Source organism: Miscanthus floridulus, chromosome 3 (assembly GCF_019320115.1).
Source record: "Miscanthus floridulus cultivar M001 chromosome 3, ASM1932011v1, whole genome shotgun sequence".
In the NCBI taxonomy this organism is placed as follows: Eukaryota; Viridiplantae; Streptophyta; class Magnoliopsida; order Poales; family Poaceae; genus Miscanthus; species Miscanthus floridulus.
In genome coordinates this window covers 7,167,722-7,188,333 of record NC_089582.1, presented here as the reverse complement: position 1 = coordinate 7,188,333, position 20,612 = coordinate 7,167,722, and the positions used below count along the sequence as shown (strand labels likewise).

Sequence of the window (20,612 nt, the reverse complement as noted above, 5' to 3'; positions counted from 1 at the left end):
ATCTAACTTCCCTCAATGCCTGAATGGCAGGAAGCAAAACATACGAATCTGAATCAATCAGGCATGATCCATAGTAGGAGTATGTCACTTGGCCACTTCTTCAGATCAGAATCAGATACATTGCTCGCCCGGCAAATAGGGGAAAAAACCATTAATTAATTAATTAATCTTACACATCATCTCCTCTACCTTACACATCTACCAATACCATGATGAACGAAGTCTGGAAACACACCACCACGCACTACTGCTTCTCCAGGACACACACAATCTAGTAATAATCTAACATAACAAAAAGCGTTAAAAAAGCACATCATCGACAGCTTACTACTACTTGGAGCGTCCGAAGATGGCGGCAGCCTACGCGTTCTTGTAGGCGTTGCAGCCGAGGAGGTAGAGGATGACGACAGCAACGTGGTGAGTGGTGACGACCAGGGCGATGTTGCCTTGTGCTCATCCTTGGCCTGGCCCCGGAGCGCCTCCAGGAGGCCTGCCTTCAGCAATCGCACTCGTAACAGAATTTCAAGGCACGCTAGGTCGTGGTCATGGGTAAGGCTGGACGAAATACTCGAAGCTCGCTCGACTCGTGGCTGGCTCGACTCGGCTCGTTATGATAACGAGCGATTTTAACTCGTTAGCAATAACGAGCCAACTCAAGCCAGCTCGTGAGCCGCTCTCGAGCTAAACGAGCCAAGCTTCCAGGAAAAAAAGTATCAAAACTTATATTAGTTTTTGTATTACTTCATGTCTTGCACTTTACAATTGACTGGTAACTGGTCTAGACCCTATAAATTGATTGGTAACTAGTCTAGATGCATTTCTTTTATATTATTATTATTCTTAAACTTTAGATAAATGCAAATATTATATTTTGTGTATTTTTTTATACCTGGCTCGCGAGCTTAACGAGCCAGCTGGAGCTTTTAACGAGCCGAGCCGAGCTGGCTTTCTGGCTCGTTAGGATAACGAGCCGAGACGAGCTAGCTCGTTATCTTAACGAGCCAGAAAGAGCCGAGCCAGCTCGTTATCCAGCCTTAGTCATGGGTGTAGGAAGCGGAGCAGCCGAAGGGAGCCCAGAAGTCATGTTGCATCCGGTTCTAAGAACAAAACCAGATATACATCATATGTGAGCCTAGAAAGTCAAATCTCACATATAGCTACAAATAAGTGTAATATCAATAGGCAATGTTTAATATATAACATACTTAGTATAAAGAATATAACCTTAGACAGCAAACAGCGGAAAGACAACTTCGATCTTCGGGTGAAGACTCCAATCCACAGGGACAACTGATTGGTTGATCATAAGTTTAACTCCTCCAGACTAGCAATCTGGTACCCATCCGGGATTTTTCCAAAGATTTAAAAGTAAAGCAAGCGTAAGTACATGTCGTACTCAACAAATATAACATGGGGTTCATGAGGCTCAAAAGGCTGACACTGGTTAACTGCGATTAACTTTTAATGAGTCATGATTTTAGCAATAAGGTGGCAACAAGTTTATTCATAAGCCCATATAAACACATGATCAGGTAAACATGAATAATAAATAGCATAAACAATATTCATTAGTGAGCATCTTTATCATCAGTGTTCGTCATCATTAACCATTAATGATCATTTATTCCGTAAATGTTCCAAGACCGCTCGTGACCGTGAGCACGGCAAATATACCAGTTTTATACTCTGCAGAGGTTGTACGCTTTCACTTTGAGTCATGATTTACCCTTTCGCCCGAGGTAGCTAATCTCTTGACCCACTTTCAAGAAAGGTCGGCAGGGTTCACTATGAAGCCTTTCAAAGTTTCGTCTAACAAGTTAGGGCCATTAGATTCCCTCGGCAAACAGATGTAGAGCCCTCCTTCCCGATGGCACAATGACGCGCAACCTATACACAAGGAGACAGAGGCCGCACTATACCCAATTCTTCAAGCCATTCTTACGCCAATAAAGGTAACCACTAACAAGCTAGAAAAGGTCCTCATACTGAGCTAAAGCCAGAGCTATATAGCCCTCACAGCTGTACTGTAAGTCCCGGATGATCACTTACAGATAAGTTCTTAGGGAGAGGAATCTAGAGTACCATAAAAATAGCCCAATGCTCTAGCCCCCTTGTTCTATGTTGCTAAAAAGCATCTTTTAAACGTTTATTGCATAACCATTAGTCAAGTTACAAGATCATGGCTTTAGTTGAGCACTAGCAAAGCTATCTAATGCAATAACCCAAAGATATCAAGGTATAAGTACAAAAGACTAGGATATCCTTAGTGGTAGTCAAGGTAGACACATGCAGCATGAATTAAATGATTAAAGGTGTATAGGACAACAAAGAAGATCCCATGCTATACTTGCCTTAAACGTTGATCCTTCTTCTAGTCCAAACCTTTAAAGATCTGCTTCTTGATTCACCACGTATAGCTCACCGACTGGACATGATCAAAGAGCACCACACAAGCATCCATGCAATCATATACGAAGCAAACAATAGAACTAAATTAGAACAGTACACCAAACATATGAAGCAGTAAGTAAAAAGGTTTTAAAGACGTTCTACACACACTAGCACGAAGGAGCACACTAATCGGAGCTACGGTTTGAAAGAAACGACTACCAAAAAATCTACTCATAAGAGAAAATTTAAAACTATAAGTTTCATGTGTTTTAACTATATAAAAGCTTATATAAATTGAATTAAGTCAAATTTAGATTTGAATTATAAAACTAAAGTAAAACAAATCATATTTTATTTATAAAATCCAGTTGCATAATTATTATTCAAGTTAGAGTTTAAACCATGAAATTCCAGAGCTAGTGATATGATAAATATTTTTACTAATGCGTAGATTTCGTCGTTACGAATCTAACGCAACTTGAACGGGTCAAATCGGAGTTAAAACACGGAAGATATATGGTTTAGAAGTTGGATGGCAATATTGCAAATATCCACAACTGATATTTGAATTAAAATAAATAAAATCAGATTTTTAAATCTGGGCAAGGACTATGGGCACTATTTAAAGAAAAGGCAGGGTCCTTTTGAAAGAAACTAGGGACGGCGGGTTCAAATCTTAAAAAAGTTCAGGGTCTCTTTTGTAAAAGAAGCCGACGAAGGGGTATCATTGAATCTAGGACGTTGATCACGTGATGGACGGCTACGATTAAAAGCTGGGGAGGGAGAGAGAAACCGACCGCCGAAACAGTGACTGAGCGGTGGTTCACCATTGCCGGCGGCAAGGAGCTCGTTGGCGAGCGCGGAGAGGGCCCTAGAGTCCATGATTCGACGTGGGGAGAGCATGGGGTAGAAGCGGGGATCAAGGCGAGCTCACCTAGGGTCTTATCGTGGCCAGAGACGAGACGAAGAGGGCGAGAGGCTCGATGAGGTGGAGAACGGCGTCTTGCAAAGTCCGACGGTGGTTAACAAGGCATAGAGGGCAAGAGAGAGCAAGAGGCTAGGATAGAAAGCTTCGTCACCTATTGACGAAGGGCGGCAAGAGCTTGGGGATGGCGCAGTGGCTTCCATCAGCGGCCGCAGTGAAGGCGGCTTCGACCTCGCGTCAGCGATATCCAAAACCAGGGTGGCTAGACTGGGGCGCGGGTAGTGGCTCATAGATGAGAGCGGGGCCATGGCAGGGGGTCCTAGCGCTTCTTATGGGGCGGATGGGCGTGGGGAGCACGCCAAATCCTGGGACGGGGCATGCGGTGGCGGAACTCCCCTGACAGAGTCCGGCTCTGGTCAGCCTGAGGAAGAGGCTGGCGCTGACGCGTGGGTCCGGGTTGTTGGTGACTCAAGGTGCGGGGCCGGCTGGTCAGTCGGACAAAGAGAGAAGAGAGCAACTGCGTTGCTGGGCTGGCTGCTTTGAGTGCCTCGTGAGAGAAAGGGAAAGGGAGAACTGAGGTCGAGTTGGGCCTATGGGATGGGACTGGGCCTGCGGAGCTAGCTAGGCTACCGCGCGCAGTAGCGAAGAGGGAAGGGAGCTGGGCTCCGTTGAGGATGTGGGCTACGCGAAGGGAGAGCAGTGCTGAGCTCCAGCTTGGACCTATAGGCCGAAAAAGAGAGGGGGAGACAAAGGAGGCCATGGGCCTAAAGAGAGAAGGAAGTTTTTCTTTTTTTTCTTTGTTTCTTTTATTTTATAGCCATTTCAAGACCTTTCAAAACCAAAATTTTAATTGATTTTGATTTTGAGTCAAAACGACTCACCCAAACAAATCATATGTAGTGGCATGAATGCATCACAAATGTTTCTACACCCTATGATAAATTTTACTTAATGAAAATTTATTTATTTTCCTATATTTCATGAGCACAAAAATTCATAAATAAATCATTTTAATCCTATTTTCAAAAGTACAAATTTTAGGGTGTTACAATTCTACCCCCCTTAAAATCAATCTCGTCCTCGAGATTTGGACGATGGTGATCAAAGAGATGTAGGTATTCCGCCTTGGATCCTTCTTCACTTCCTCGTGTAGTTTCATCGTCTTGATAAGGATCCCACTTTACTTTGCATTTTGGTGAAGAGGGCCCGCAACAATGGAGGGAGTGGGGAAAACGAGCCTATGCTGGATGAGTGTGCTCGGAATGGGAGAGAGGAGGGAGGAGAGGACGATCTGTGTTTTGTACTTCGGTCTATCACGGCCGGCTTATCCAAAAAACCCACATCACTGCCGACTCATGGCTAGAACCGGCACTGCCGGCTTGTGGCTAGAACCGGCAGTAAATTGCCGGTGATACATCACTACTGATTCTAGCCACGAGCCGACAGTCATGTGGACTTTCGCTGCCGGTTTTTGAGGACCCTAATCATTTTCTGACTTGGAAGCTAAGAACCGGCAGCAAAGAGTTATCACTGCATGTTCGCTCGAAACCAGCACTGATGGTGCCGTCACTGAATTATGAATCTGTAGTAGTGATAATTCCACAATACATGCCGCAATCCCGCTATTAACCCTAGCACCTAACATGTGAGTACATATTTTATCACACTAGTGACATCCACCAATTTCCCAAGTTATTGTACCTATTTGAGCAGTTTATAAGTTGTCACCACCCACCTACCATGTTCTTGTATGGTGAACGTATTTTACTCCACTCCATAAATAGCTAAGGAATCCCAACACACTACTGGAGGCGCCCTCTTTGCCGAGGGCCCAGGGCACTCAGCAAAGGCCCAAAAGCCCTCGGCAAAGGCTTTGCCGAGTGCCGCCCTCGGCAAAGAGCCCTCGAAAAAAAAATTAACGGCAAAAAGACTCTTTGCCGAGGGCCATTTGTCAGGCACTCGGCAAAGCCTTTTCCGAGTACCAACGGCGGCACTCGGCAAAGAAAAGCAGCCGTCAACGGCGCTGCTCCGTTGATGGCGCCTTTGCCGAGTGCCGATAATTAGGGCACTCGGCAAAGACATTTTTTTTTCAAAAACTCTTTGCCGAGTGCCGCGGCGGCAAGGCACTCGGCAAAGACATTTTTTTAAACTCTTTCCCGAGTGCCACGGCGGCGCGCACTCGGCAAAGCCATTTTTTAATTTTTTTTAAAAAGCTCTTTGCCGAGTGCCTCCCCAGCTTGGCACTCGGCAAAGATGTTTTGCTTTTTTAAAAAAAAAATCTTTGCCGAGTGCAATGTCCTGGCACTCGGCAAAGTTTTCTAGCTTTGCCGAGTGCCATGACCATTGCACTCGGCAAATCAACCGAAATTGCAATTTTTTTTTGTTTTTTGCATTCCACTAACACAAACAGTTCAAATATATATCACATGTCACATATATATCACAAACATCACAATAATCACATATATATCACAACGAAACCATTTTCACACATTATATCACAACCACAACTCAAATAACAACATATCGTAACCATAAGTCAAATATCACAACCACAAGTCACAAATTCACAACCACAGTCCATCAAGTCCAAGCACAAGTCACAACCACAAGTGAAGCTCAAGTCGAAGCACATGATGAAGCACAACTCCTCAAAAAGGCGGCCTATGACACGATGGTGAAGCAAAGGCTCCATCATTCGGTGACGCATGAGCGGGGTTATTCGAACCCGCCGACGGAAGCTGCAAAAAGGATAAGAGGTTGCATGTGTGAGATTCATCTAGTAAGTTTCTATGTGAAGCATTGGTGTATGTCATAGCTAGTGCAAGCATCTAGTAAGTTTCTATGTCAAGCATCTAGTAAATTGAGAATGTCAAGCATGGTTGTATGTCATAGCTAGTGCAAGCATGTAGTAAGTTTCTATGTCAAGCATCTTGTAAGTTTCTATGTCAAGCATCTAGTAAGTTTGTATGTCAACCATGGTTGTATGTCAAGGAAGCATCTAGTAAGAGTGAACTTTCATACTTACAGGAGTGGCTGTAGGAGTAGGCGGTGGAGGAGCTGCCAACGGCAAAGGTACATCCCCTTGCTGGACACTTCGCACGAAGGCCTCCATTTCTTGCATCCTCCTCTCCTGGGCCGCGAATGCTTCCCTCTAGGCCTGCAGCTGCGCGCTCTGAGCCTCGACCACGAGCTTCTGGGCCTATAGCTCGGCCTACAATACAAACTTCAATGTTTCAGTAATGCAGATATAACTTAGGTGTGCAAAGATGAACGTACGACGAGTAAAACAGGATGTACCTCGAGAGCGTCGACCCGCTGCAGTGACGGAGTAGGCCGTGGGTGTATGGGCTGGCTGGAGCTCGTGCTCCGTGCTCGGAGCATGTCGAGAGAGGGAACAGTGGTGGAGTCGATGGCGCCGTCTGCAATCCACAGCCGCCTATGCTTCTTGCCTCCTCCTAGCCTCAAGATGGTCTCTACATCAATGGGCTCAGTGCGCACATCGTAATCTTCCCCATGGACCTCCCTCACCTTTGAGGTGTACTCTTGGACCTTAGTGTGCACGGTCGGGTCGGAGTACACCTCGCGCGGGGCAGACGGGTCGAAGGAGATAGAGGAAGATGCCCTGCCCATGTGGGACATAGCCCACGTAGAGAACTCCGAGACCTCCATGCCCGGGTGTGCAGCCTCCTGCGAGTAAGATGGCAAGATGGTGAGAAATAAGGCAGAACTCAGCGTCAAATAAGATAAAAGAAATCACTTACATATGCTTGTTTGTAGGCGGGGAGGCTGCGGCTGCCTTGATGGTGAGTAGCACCTCGCCTCAGCAGACGCTGGTCCCACTGCCTCGTGTGGTTCTCAACGAAGTCGTTGGACAACCACCTGTCCACGATCATCTCCCAGCACACGGAGTGGGATCGGCACCACCAGGGAATCACCTACAAGTCATCGATTATTTGACATAGAATAAGATAAAATTAAACTGACTTAATCTCAAAACAAATCATTATTAATGTTTTTCGTCTACCTCAAGGTACTGGGCCCAGGACAGCTCCACCTGTCTTGCATCAGGCTTGCTGATGGACTGCTTCAACACCACGGCGTAGTAGTCTCTGTGGGCCTACACGCGCGCCTCAGGGTGCATGTCGGTGACGTACTTCCTACAGGCGACGGCAGCCGCCTGATCCACCCGGGCCTCAAGTCCTTCTTCTGGCTTGAAATACCTCTGCATACAAAACCGATGTATCCATTCATTATTTCAATAAAAGACTTGCCCAATGAAAATGGTGTGCGAGAGAGACTTACCCAAAACTCCGCCAGTACCCGCTCCTGCTTGTTGCGGTACCTGTCGTCAGGGGCCAACTGGTACCTGTCCCACGTGTAGGCCGGCTCTCGCACGTCCTCGGACACGTTCACAAGGCCGAGGTACCATTTCCTGCACAAAACACCAAGGATGCTCGCGGGGGAGCGTGCAGTACTCGACAAAACCAACCAAGCCCTGCACAAGTGATTAAGAAAATTTATCAGTTCCTCTTTTGATTTCCAACATTATCATATGAAGTAGTTGTGATAACATCTATAGTTACTTACCTCTTCATCCCGTTGACTCGTAAAGTGCCTAAGTTCACTCCCCTGCTCAGATTCGTTGCATATCCATCTGGGAACATTAACGTCTTGATCCATTTTAGTACTTCCCGCCTTTGATCAGGTTCCAAGACGAAATCGACCTTAGGTCTTTTCCATTGTTTGTTTCGGCCACTAGGAGGCCGCATCTCTTGCTTCAGTCTATCACACAACATCGCTAGGTCCACTCTAGCCTTAACGTTGTCCTTAGACTTGTCAGTGTTCGTGAGAGTTCCCCAAAGTTCCTCAACGATATTCTTTTCGGTGTGAATTACATCAATGTTATGTGGCAGAAGAAGGTCATCGAAATAGGGGAGCCTCATCAAGCCGGACTTATGAGTCCACATATGTTCCTCACCATATCCCACAAAACCACCTCCTTCATTGGGCACAAGAGCATCTATCTGAGCATGCACCTCAGCACCACTCTTCATGCGCGGTTTAGGGTCTATCACTGCAACACCTTTCGTAAAGTTCTTGATGTCTTGTCTGAATGGATGGTTAGAAGGGAGGAATTGATGATGCCTGTCGAACGATGAATACTTGCCACCCTTCTTCAACCAAATGAACCTCATAGCTTCCTTGCATATTGGGCACGGGAACTTCCCGTGGACACACTAGGCGGCGAATAACCCATACGCCAGGAAGTCATGCAGGGAGTAGTGGTACCAAACATGCATCTTGAAGGATGATTTTATAGCTCGGTTGTATGTCCATACCCCCTTCTCCCAAGCATTGATCAATTCATCAATCATAGGCTCCATGTACACACCCATATTACTCCCCGGGTGTCCAGGAATTATCAATGACAAGAAGACATTATGCCGTTGAAAGGAGATGCTGGGGGGGCGATTCAGGGGGATAACAAACACGGGCCAACATGTGTATGGGGCAGACAACTGTCCATAAGGATTGAACCCATATGTTGCTAGCGCGACACGTACATTACGAGCCTCAGCTGCTTTGTCAGGATGTTTGTCAATAAAGTACGTCCATGCTTCGGCATCGGATGGATGCACCATCGTCCATGGCTTGTACCATACACCTTCTTTATGCCATGTCATCTATTTCGCGGATTCCTCGGTCATGAAAAGTTGTTAGATCCTCGGCACAAATGGAAGGTGCCGTAGGACTTTCGCGGGGATCGTAAGCTGCCTCTTCTGGCCATCTCCAGAGTCTACCTTCAAGTACCTTGAGGATTTACACTTCGGATAGTACTTTGCATCCTTGTGATCTTTCCTAAATAAGACGCACCCCTTCGGACAAACATGTATCTTGTCATATGGCATCTTAAGCATATGAAGTAGTTTCTGTGACTCGTGCAAGTTCTTCGGCAGAATGTGCTTCTCCGGTAGCATGCTGCCAACACACGGCCAACATCTTATCAAAGCCTTCGCGACTCAGATTTAACTCGGCCTTCAACCCCATAACACGTCCAATGGCATCCAGCTGAGAAACCGTTGTACTCTCATGAAGGGGTTTCTGTGCCGAGTCCAACATTTCGTAGAAGGCCTTAGCGGCTTCATCCATCTCCTCCTTCTCACGTCCTTCTGCGAAGTGAGCTTGGTGAGTGTCATCTAGCATGTCTGCTACTCCGGCATCATCATCAAAAGCTTCGAGGCGTGGTCTCACCACCTCCGCTCTTATATGATCTGCTTCACCATGGTGGATCCACCGGTGGTAGCCAGCCGTATAACCATTGTATACAAGATGTTTACCCATGGTCACCTTGTCTACCCTTCTGTTGTTGTCACATTTGCTACAGGGACACCAAAGTTTAGAATGTCCTTTAGCTACACCCGAGCTCCATGCATGTTCCAAGAAAGCATCTGTCCCATTCACCCACTCAATGTCAAAGTCACTCCTGCTTCTCCGGCCCGTGTACATCCACTGACGGTCTTCCATCCTTCCACATATACAGCACATAGTAATGTAACCATCAATTGCATCTACGCGGTGTTCCTACTCTCTAATAGGTGAGGATAGGTCCTAATCCCACCCGCGGATGCGTAGATGAGGTTAGTTTCCATGCTCCGCTCCCTATCCGAGATAGAATTTCGGCAGCACCTCCCCGCCGTTCTCCCGATACACGTCCTGCAAGGGAGAGTGTGTATCTAGAGAACAACAAGGAGGTGATGCCGAAAGTCTGCCTCGGACCGGAGCGGACCATGGAAACTAACCTCATCTACGCATCCGTGGGCTGTCCAAAAAATGTGGACAATCTGAAACAGATACGATCGCAGATATGCAAAGATCCGCATACCTCCGATCGTATCTGTTTCGGACGGGAGACGCCTAACTGGGTTACGTGACCTACGACCATGATACGGATAGAGGGGTTATACCTAAGGTGCCGGTGAGGTCAGGCTAGCGGGGCGGTGTCGAGTCGGTGCAGTGGCGAGGCGACGCGGTGCAGGCAGACCCGCAACGCCCACGAAGACGATCGGGGTCCTCTGGTCCCCTCCGACGGATCCTCTGCAATATAAAAAGGCAACAGGTTAGTATTTGTTAAAAAATTCGGCAACACCTCACTTGCACGGTGAGGTTTCCATAACCTGCAAAAAAGAACGGCACGAAGGCCGACATTCACAACGGCACGAAGGCCGACAACGACAATGGCACGAAGGCCCTCATATCAACATGCAGCACGAAGGCCCACACAACCATATACGACACGAAGGCCAATTACGAGAGTTTTACCTAGTGTTGCGGCGGAGTCGGGCGTCGCGGTGCGAGGTTCAGTTTCTTCTCCGGCGAGGTCGAGGGCGCCGGAGTACTCCTCTCCCCCTTCCCTTCTCTCTTCTCCGCTTCTCCTCCTCCTCCTCTCCTTCCTCTTCTTCTCCTTCTCCTCTCCTTTTCCTCTTCTTCTCCTTCTCTTCCCCTTCCTCCTTCTCCTCTTTTCCTTCTCTTCTTCCTCCTAATTCACCTCTGCCTCCTCCCCTCCAACACCAACTGGCAACCAGGCCGAGCTGAGGGCTGGCCTCGGGGTGGCGATGGGGATGGGGCGGCCGGGCGTAGGGGGCCACTGGTGGGAGCCGGCGCGGGGGCAGGAGGGCCGGCATGGGGGGAGGAGGGCCGGCCGCCGGTGGAGCCAGGGCGGCCGGGCGCAGGGGGGCCGTCGGTGGTGGCTGGCGCGGGGGGAGGAGGGTCGGCCGGGCGCGGGGCGGCCACCGGTGGAGCCAGGGCGGCCGGGCGCAGCTACAGGGGGCCGCGCGGCGGTGGTGGCTGGGGTGGAAGAGGGGGGCCGGCGTGGGGCGCGAGGCGGCCGCCGGTGGGAGCTGAGGTTGGGGGAGGGGCAGCCAGGCGCGGGGCAGCGTGGAGGCAGGGCGGCCAGCGGCAGGGCGGGCAGGCGGCGAGGTGAGTGGCAGCGGGGGTGCGGAACCGAGCGCGGGCGCGGGCCGGAGGGAAAAAGATAGGGATTTTGGGGATTTTGGGCCGACCCGGGTTTTTTAGGTTTTGGGCCTTTGCCGAAGGCCCAGATCCAGGGCCCTCGGCAAAGATGTTTTTATTTTTTAAAAAAAAATTCTTTGCCGAGTGCCCCTGGCCCAGCACTCGGCAAAGACAGTCTTTGCCGAGTGCTAAGCTGGCACTCGGCAAATTTTCAATTTTTTTTTGTTTTTTTTACCCCAAATTTTTTGTTGGGCCCGCCTACATTGTTTACAACTTCATGTTCAAATTTGGTGCTTTTTCTAGTTTTTTTGTTATATTTGGTTGATTAATTTGATTATGTTGAATTTTTATATATAATTCAAATTTGAACTGCAAGTGCATGGAATATTGTAATCTAGTGCTTCGAAAAATGTTATTCATGATATTTGGTGTATGTTGAGTCTCTATCCATGAACTCGCATCAAATTTCGCGCATCTTCTTCACGTAACATGACGAGCCACTTGGCGGAAAAGTGTTTTAAAATTATATAAAGTCCATACGAAGTCCGAAAATCACGAAACTTGTCGAGGTGTCATATTATCACATGTGTAGGCTGTGGTAAAAAATTGAGAATGTTTCGAGCAAGTTGCGACGTCAGATGCATAAAACCCAGACATCTCATGTGTAGGCTGTGGTAAAAAAATTGAGAATGTTTCGAGCAAGTTGCGACGTCAGATGCATAAAACCCACACATCTGGAGATGTCTGGATTTTATGATGTCTGGGTTTTATGCATCTGACGTCGCAACTTGCTCGAAACATTCTCAATTTTTTTACCACAGCCTACACATAAAACCCAGACATCTCTGGAGATGTCTGGGTTTTATGCATCTGACGTCGCAACTTGCTTGAAACATTCTCAATTTTTTACCACAGCCTACACATGCGATAACATGACGTCGCAAATTTGAATTATATATAAAAATTCAACATAATCAAATTAATCAACCAAATATAACAAAAAAACTAGAAAAAGCACCAAATTTGAACATGAAGTTGTAAACAATGTAGGCGGGCCCAACAAAAAATTTGGGGTAAAAAAAACAAAAAAAATTGAAAATTTGCCGAGTGCCCGCACTCAGCAAAGACTGTCTTTGCCGAGTGCTGGGCCAGGGGTACTCGGCAAAGAATTTTTTAAAAGAAAAATTTTAAAAACGGTTAAAAAGTCTTTGCCGCGGGCCTAACGGTGATGCCCTCGGCAAAGATTGACGGCAGGGGATGGACGTCATGTCAGGCGGTGTTGCCGAGGGCCGGCCCTTTGCTGAGGGCTAAGCCCTCGGCAAAGAATTATTGTTGCCGTGTGCTTGTCTTTGCCGAGGGTCTGGCCCTTGGCAAAGAGTCTTTGCCGAGGGATGTTCTTTGCCGAGTGCCCGAGCATTTTCCCTCGGCAAATCCTCAGGCCCTCGGCAAAGATGCTCTGTCCGGTAGTGACAGTTAAGCTAGCTGCACTGGCAAAGAAATTAGATGAACTTAGTGTTTTACCCTATTAATTGTCCATGACCCATAAGCCAACTTAGCAGAAAGAATGAGCTTTGGGATAACTACGTGAAAAGTATTCGTGTTGGGAGTTTATATTAGTTTTGTACACCCTTCATATTGAGCATTTCATATTTACGAACCTTTACCTGTGCTTTAACCTATTCTAAAACTTTCCAGTAATTTGTAGGACTGGAATGTAGCATGATTGCTTTGTGCGCTAAAGAATATCAACTTAAGCCAAACGGCAAATAACCTAGGGTTACACGAGTCTTAGTAGTACCTTAGGTTCTGGGTTCTGATTTTTGTGGGAGCGAATATTTTAAAATTTAACAGCGTTGTGCTTTCCGTGGTAGGTGACATTCTCCTTGACAACGTGGCGCGCATGTGACGACTTCATCAATCCCAAGAATTTACCGGTCCAGTCTTCAAAAATGCTCATAGGGATAGGATTTGCGTGTGTGCATTTATAAGGGTGAGTGTGTGTGTGGTATGTCTACGTTATACTGTGTGCCCGCAAAAAAATAACAACTTCAAAAAAAATATTAAAAAAACTTCTCGCAGTTTTGGTGAGTCTATCTAATTAAAGTATTAAACCCCTGGTATGACGTCACCGTGGTAATCAACTATGATCTAACACAAACAGTACAATCCCATCTCTTAAAAGGCTAAAAAACATTGAATGATTGGTCGAAATAATGAGTTGCTTAATGTGACAATGCCGTTGTCTACCAATTAAGCCAGCAAGCGTTCAATCCTCTTATTACAACTTTTATTTGGATATATGATATTGCAACTTTAATAGCTAGATAGCTAGTCTGAAAACTGAAATACAGATAACCTCAACTCTCTCAACAATATGCACACACAGATAACAATGGTACATACATATCTATTTGCTGCTTTTCCATGACGACAGTGGAGGCGTGTCTGAATCTCTCCAGGAGTTGAGAAAGGTGCTGCGGTCACCTTGGACGACATCCATGGCGGCATAGGACTCGAGCTCGGCCATCTCCTCCAGCGTGAGCTTCACCGACAGCGCTCGCAGGTTCTGGTTGAAGTTGGCGATTTTCGTTGTTCCAGGTATGGGGCAGACATCGCTTCCCTGGTGGTGAACCCAAGCCAGTGCGAGCTGCGATGATGTGCATCCTTTCCTCGCAGCCATCTGGTTCACACGCTCAAATATCAGCGCGTTTTTCTCCATGTTCTCTGGCTGAAATCTTGGTAGAGTCTGAAAGAAGATCATATATATCGAATGGCATTACAATACATTCCGTACATGATGAAGCACAACATATAGTCTCTTGGAGTTGGATGGATCATGTGGATTATGGATAGGAATAGGATAGGTCACCGTACCTTGCGGAAATCGTCGTCCGGCAGGTCACTGACAAGTTTGGCTCCACCGGAGAAGAACCCTCTGCCCAGTGGACTGTATGCCACAATTCCAATTCCAAGTTGTCTGAAAATTGAGAGAACAGACAGAGTATGTACCTTGGCTTCTGATCCATCCACAACAAACTGAGTTTTCCATTCCTAGGTGCCAAAACAAACAATGCGGGGATATATATGTACCTGCAGGTTGGGATTACATCTTGTTCAGCGTCTCTTGTCCAGAGAGACCACTCCAGCTGGACGGCGGTGATCGGATGAACTGCGTGCGCTCTTCTGATCGTTGATGCCGACGCTTCGGATAGCCCGATGTATTTGATCTTGCCTTCTTCAACCAACTTCTTGAGCTCACCCATCTGCATATATAGTTATATACAAGTTTCAGAGAATGCAAGCATTAGTGCAACTTATCAACGCATGAACTCAATGCAAGTACTCCTACGCGACTGACCAATTAACTCACCGTGACCTCGACAGGCACCGAGGTGTCGATGCGGTGCTGATAGTAGAGGTCGATGCAGTCAACGCCGAGCCGCCGGAGGCTGGCCTCGCACGCCGCACGAACGTACGTCGGGTCGCCGCGGATCTCCCTCAGGTCGGTCGTGATGCCGAACTTGGTGGCCACCTGCACGTTCTCCCGTGCACCATGCAGCGCCTTGCCGATGAGGACCTCGTTGGTGTGCGGGCCGTAGGAGTCGGAGGTGTCGAGGAAGGTGACCCCAGACGCGACGGCGTGGCGGAGCAGCGCCACCATGTCGGCCTCGGGCTTGCGCTCGCCGTACGCCGCCGACATGCCCATGCAGCCCAGGCCCTGCGCCGAGACCTCCAGCCCCTGCCAGCCCAGCTTCATCATGCGTGGCGGCGGCGAGACAGACGCCGGAGCTGGTGCTGCCGCCATGATATTGCTGGTCTCGCTGGCCTTGCTCTACGTTTCTCTTGTTGGCGTTGGGTGCACGGTGCAGTAGTAGGCCGTAGTGCGGTCGTTGTCGCGTTCCCGTGCACGGCTATTTGTACGTACCCTGCAGCTGGCGTCACGGCGTGTGTCAGATCGTCGGCTACCTGTGCACGGGACGTACTTTTCAAAATATTGAAAACCCGCCACACATAAAAGTCCAGCAAAAGGCCCCACCTGACAACGTCGAGTGTTGGCAAGAGGTTTCTCCGTAACCGCAACATGCATCTAGAAGTTTTTTTTTATTTGCCAATTATCTCCAAGCCACACATAATTAAAAGCATTTTTGACTGGTTATAGTACTATGGGTGTTTGGTTTTTTAGTTGCTCCTAAAAATTTATGTCACATCAAATGTTTAGATACTAATAAGGAGCATTAAATATAGATTAATTACAAAACCAATTACATAGATGGAGACTATTTTGCGAGACGATTTTTTAAGCCTAATTAATTCGTTGTTAGCATATATTTACTATAGCACAGCGTTGTCAAATCATGGACTAATTAGGCTTAAAAGATTCGTCTTGCAAATTAGTCGCAAGTTATACAATTAGTTTTATAATTATCTATATTTAATACTACATGTGTCTAAACATTTAACGCGTCCCATAAAGACCGTGAAAGCAGTATATATGCAAAGCTAGCCAACCAAAGAGAAACGTAGACCGAGCATGGAAAAGATGACTGCATGTGTAAGTGCGCTCCTCGTTAAGCGACGCCTTTCCACCTTTCCTATACTGCAGTCGCCTGGAATCTGCGTTCCGGTCAGGCGACGCCTCGTCTCTTGATGCAAGTGGACGATCTCTTGGGTCTGTTTTGGGTTCGGATGTGATCCATTTACAATCTACACCCGTTAAAACACCCAACACACACCCCTCCCTCCCGCGTCCCACTCTATCCTGGACGCCGCCGTCGTGCTCGAGTGCTCAACGACTCGCTCGTCTCCGGCTTTCCCTCCCACTCTCCCAGTCCCAGATCTGGCCGATCTGTCTCCTCCGGCTCCCTGGCAGCCTCCCACCACCGGCTGCGGTGGCGCTGGCGCATCCCCTTCTCCTTCCCTTCAGCACCACAGTCGGCCCCCAGTCGAGGAGCGGTGCACGCGCGGGGCAGCGCGCGGTGGGGCAGTCGTCCCTCAGCGGTGGCGCCTCACTGGAGGTCGTCCCACATTTCGGTATCCTCCAGCGAGATCGGCATTCTCGTTGTGTCCGCTGTTGGAGATCTCCGGCGACATCCTCTGGTGCGTGATTCCTCCCTGTGCCCGCGGGCGTCGTCGGGGCAGATCCATGGAGCGGCTGCTGGCTCAGGTTTGGATTTCTGTCTCTAGATGAATTTCTCGTTCCTACAAGTCCTATCCTTGCAAGCTACACCTTCTATGAATTTGCTGCAATTTGGCTAAACTGGCTTGCCTGCTCTCGATGATTCGTTTAGATTGTTCTCTGTCAAGTGTCGACAGAGTAGTTTCATATTTTAACCATGTTTCTCCTTGTACAGAGGCATGCGTGTCACCAGTTCTCAAATGGGGAAAAAATTTGGATCAGGGACCTATTACAAATCTAGATCTGTTACTTTGATTTCTAGTGTCTACTATATGTGGCTAGGTATTGTTGCCTCTGGAACGGGATGTTTTTTATGTGGGGGATCCATGCATGCGCTCCGGTTCAGTTTGCAACTTTGCATTCTTTGTAATGGTTCAGATAGCTCATGATTAGTATTTACAAAATCAGAACTATAAAATAGAGCAGAATAACTATTTCTGTACGTTCTGTATTTGCTCTGATGACCCATTGATGCAAATTATTTGCTTCTATTTAGGAGGAATGCCTAGTGACGCCCTGTACCGGGAGCTGTGGCATGCGTGTGCTGGGCCATTGGTGGAACCTACACACCAAAAATGGGAATAGGCTCATGTTACGGCAGCGCCTACTTCACCTGCACTGCCTGAAGAACCTGCGGAGGAGGAGCGAACGTGCCAGGTTTCCAAGTACTCGTACTACCGGGCCTCAATGGGCTTGAAACCTAGGCAGTTGAAGCAGCTGTGCTGCTGGGACAACCCACCGGCAAGCCGGACGTAGGAGCTCTGCTCAGAGAGAGACAACAAGTATTGAACTCAAAAACAAACCCAATCTAAGAACGCTTCCTCTCGCCTATCCCCGTGCTCTGCTTCCTCCTTCCCCAAGTCTATCTTCCCTTCTCATCCCCAATTCAGGTACCTTAACAGCTCAGCTTGTGGGTACCGCAGGTAGCTAGCTTAATTTGTAAGCATCGTAAATTTTCGATTCGTTTCCTTATCATCTTATTCAATTCTATCCAGAAAAAAACGTATTTAATATTACCAGCAATACATATAAGTTTCCTTGCATAAGAAACACGTACTTGTAAAGAAATCATTGAGGACCATTGTGTCTTGATTTGAAGCGATTTAAACTGTAATAGGAAAAGGTATAGATACTAAAAGTTTCGTCAAAAGCCCACTCCACTAATGTTATGTTAGTAGGTCACTCACTGCTGTGTATGGTGACAGCTCTGTCAGGAAATTTTATTATAAATCTGACCCTAGGCCCCAGCTGGGATTTTTGGTAGGCCGGTCAGAGTTCCTAGTGGCCTTTTAAATGTCAAGACCTGTTCCCTGACTATACAGTTGTAATCTTTTGTGTAGTTGGACAGCCAAGAGATCAGGGCCACGTTTAGATTGAAAGTTTTTTCAACCTGATAAATAGTACCACTTTCGTCTTATTTGATAAATATTATCCAATCGTGGACCAACTAGGCTCAAAAGATTCATCTCGTAATTTCCAACTAAACTGTGTAATTATTTATTTTTTTTACCTATATTTAATACTCCATGCAAGCGGCTAAAAATTGATGTGATGGAGAGAGAGTGAAAAAACTTGGAATTTTGAAGGGAACTAAACAAGGCCCAGATCCTTACATCGAATCTGTCCCTGGAAAAGAAAACACACTCACATGTGAAACCTACCTAGAAATGTGGAATTTATTAATGAATCTCCAGTAGATTGCTAGCTCAGAAATAGCAACCGGTGCAACTTCTCGCTGTATCCATGGCCTGAAGGAAGATCTGGATTGCTGCTGCTCACCATCTGTCACAGTTTGCAGCTTTATGCAACAGTAAACATCATTAGAACCTCACCAAGTATCTTTCCAACAAATCTTTCTAGTGATATCATCCTTAGGTTTGGAATAATGCAGGCCCCATAACAAAAGCACAACAGTAGAATTGAATCTCTGTATCTACAGCACATGACAAAAGTTGCACATGAGCTGTTCTTGTGTTTAGTTTTTAACTGAATCTCTATATCTAAAGCAACAAAGATTTGTAGTACAATCCTTGTCTCAATATTGGGCTAGATTTGGTGTTCAGTCCTTGTCAAGGCTTTCAAGCATCTGAGACGAGTATGTTTTCTCTGAAATTTTACTGGCCACTGCAGTTTTCTGAATTTCAGTCTACAGCTCGTTTCTCATTCAGCTGCACTGGTTATCAGTTTGTCTGTTGAGTTTTGAAACCAGCATAACACTTGTCTTCCTTTTTCCTTTTCAACAGAGCCATCGACCTCAGCACGCAGCTCCCTGCTCCTGCCCTCGGGGCACCACCATTTGTGGTTGCCTTTGCGGATGTCGTTGGTGTCATCTTCCTCAAGACGACTGGTCGGCTCTACACTTTTGATCTCAAGACTGGGCAGAGCATTCGTGTTATGACCGACGACTTCTATGACATCATTCCCTACGTGAGCTTCTACACTCCAGGTACCTGCACATCAAATCCTGCTGCTTATTGGCCTTTTACATTGTTTCATGTTTGTGATTTCTCTCTATATAGTGGATTCATAGGCACTACTGTATTCAGTATGGGGAATATGTGCTCTAGAACAATATAATGATTTTATAACATTGTTTTTTTTAAGTAAAGATTTTATAACATTGTACTATCCCATGTCATGCAAAACTGTGATACACCTACACCTACACTCATATTTTCTTCTCTGCTGGGCACCATTGGAATTGGCTACATATGCAGTAGCAATTTCCTCATCACATATGGTGGGATCTGGAAAATGTATCTTAATTTGGGCTGGGCCAGGGAGGTGACAGTAATTGTAAGGGGCTATTACCTAGTACTCCATAAGTTTGTATGATCGAGCTTTCTACACTCTAGTTATCAGCATCAAACATGTTTTAACCCTGTGCATTCCTTAGCTATGATATGTCACATTGTCACTTAGCAGCATAAAAGTATGGATGTAATTTATCCAAAAACATGGATGTGTTTTTCTGCAACTTCGAGTTCGTCTCCTAATCTGACCAGTTGTGCTATTTGCCTCTGTTCTGTTAGCCATTAGCACTTAGCAGCTACTTGCTGGTTCTTTGTGCTTTGGTTAGAACTTAGAACCAGATGTTTAATGAGCGGAAGTTGATTTCTCAACCTGCTGATTTTTTTTTAAATGTGCTTATTTCTGCAGTGTTACGAGTGGCCTCCACAGGTGAGGGACCAAGTGGTGGTGCTTCAACTGCTTGACAGACTTGAGGTGTTCGCAGGAGATTTTCTCAAAAATGGGGAATTTGGTGGTAGTAGCAATGGAAATGATAGATAGTATCAGCTTTATAGTGGGGTATGTCTTTATCATTAGTGAGGTTGGTGCTGATCTCAGTGTGCTGGTGTTGAGGGATTCTGTTTATATATGTGGGACCACCCAAAATCATACACCATATATTTGTTAGAATCTTGAAAGCACACCACCACTACTGGAAACGGGATCTTCGCCGAGTGCAAACTGCTTTGCCGAGTGTTGAGTGCCGCACTCAGCAAAGAATTGCACTCGGCAAAGAGTTCTTTGCCGAGTGCCGAGCACTCGGCAAAAAAAGACTCAGCAACGGACTTCTTTGCCGAGTGTCAGGCTCTCGGTAAAAGAACGGCACTCGGCATAGGCTGCCCCGCGTAACGGTGTTTGGCCACGTCCTTCTTTGCCGAGTGCCTGCTGTTAGGCACTCGACAAAGAAGGTTTTTTTTAAAAAATAATTTCTTTGCCGAGTGTTCCAGATCTGGCACTCGGCAAAGAATTTTTTTTTTGGAAAATACTTTGCCGAGTGCCCCCGATCGGGCACTCGGCAAAGGTTTTTTTTTAAAAAAAAATTCTTTGCCGAGTGTCCCAGATCTGGTACTCGGCAAAGATGATTTTTTTTTTTGAAAATACTTTGCCGAGTGCCCCTGCTCGACAAAGAATTTTTTTTTTCGAAATGTCTTTGCCGAGTGCCGCACTCGGCAAAGAGGAATTTTTTTAAAAAAAATTCAAAACCCTCTTTGCCGAGTGCCTTATTCTTGGCACTCGGCAAAGACCCCCTTTGCCGAGTGCCATGCCCCGGCACTCGGCAAGGTTTTTTTTTCCTCCAAATTTTTTGTGCAACCCTTT

General features: G+C 46.7%; 2 protein-coding genes and 1 long non-coding RNA gene across 6 annotated transcripts; 1 reads left to right on the top strand and 2 right to left on the bottom strand.

The window, feature by feature from the left end:
- Positions 1–9,683: 9,683 nt before the first annotated feature.
- Positions 9,684–10,751, bottom strand: LOC136544873 (uncharacterized). The gene is made up of 3 exons (XR_010780855.1): positions 10,640–10,751; positions 10,285–10,414; positions 9,684–9,845 (listed from the first exon to the last, which is right to left on the bottom strand). It is a non-coding gene; the product is annotated as an uncharacterized lncRNA (long non-coding RNA).
- Positions 10,752–13,604: 2,853 nt separating this feature from the next.
- LOC136541310 (probable aldo-keto reductase 3) lies at positions 13,605–15,199 on the bottom strand. The gene is made up of 4 exons (XM_066533138.1): positions 14,700–15,199; positions 14,420–14,592; positions 14,204–14,306; positions 13,605–14,075 (listed from the first exon to the last, which is right to left on the bottom strand). Exons 1-4 carry the CDS (start codon positions 15,132–15,134, stop codon positions 13,737–13,739), a joined length of 1,050 nt encoding a protein of 349 aa, XP_066389235.1. The 5' UTR covers positions 15,135–15,199; the 3' UTR covers positions 13,605–13,736.
- A 733-nt stretch (positions 15,200–15,932) lies between these two features.
- On the top strand, positions 15,933–20,168 carry LOC136544872 (uncharacterized). Of its 4 annotated transcripts, none has more exons than XR_010780852.1 (4): positions 15,933–16,493; positions 17,002–18,600; positions 18,749–18,951; positions 19,665–20,168. XR_010780852.1 is itself a non-coding variant. In XM_066536939.1 (4 exons), the coding sequence occupies exons 1-4, from the start codon at positions 16,473–16,475 to the stop codon at positions 19,718–19,720; spliced, it is 441 nt and encodes a 146-aa protein (XP_066393036.1). In that variant the 5' UTR covers positions 15,962–16,472; the 3' UTR covers positions 19,721–20,168. The 4 variants fall into 4 exon arrangements, 1 of the variants encoding a protein (XP_066393036.1); XR_010780853.1 differs by having other exon boundaries at positions 15,955–16,493; positions 17,002–17,395; XR_010780854.1 differs by having other exon boundaries at positions 15,958–16,493; positions 17,002–17,287.
- Positions 20,169–20,612: the final 444 nt, after the last annotated feature.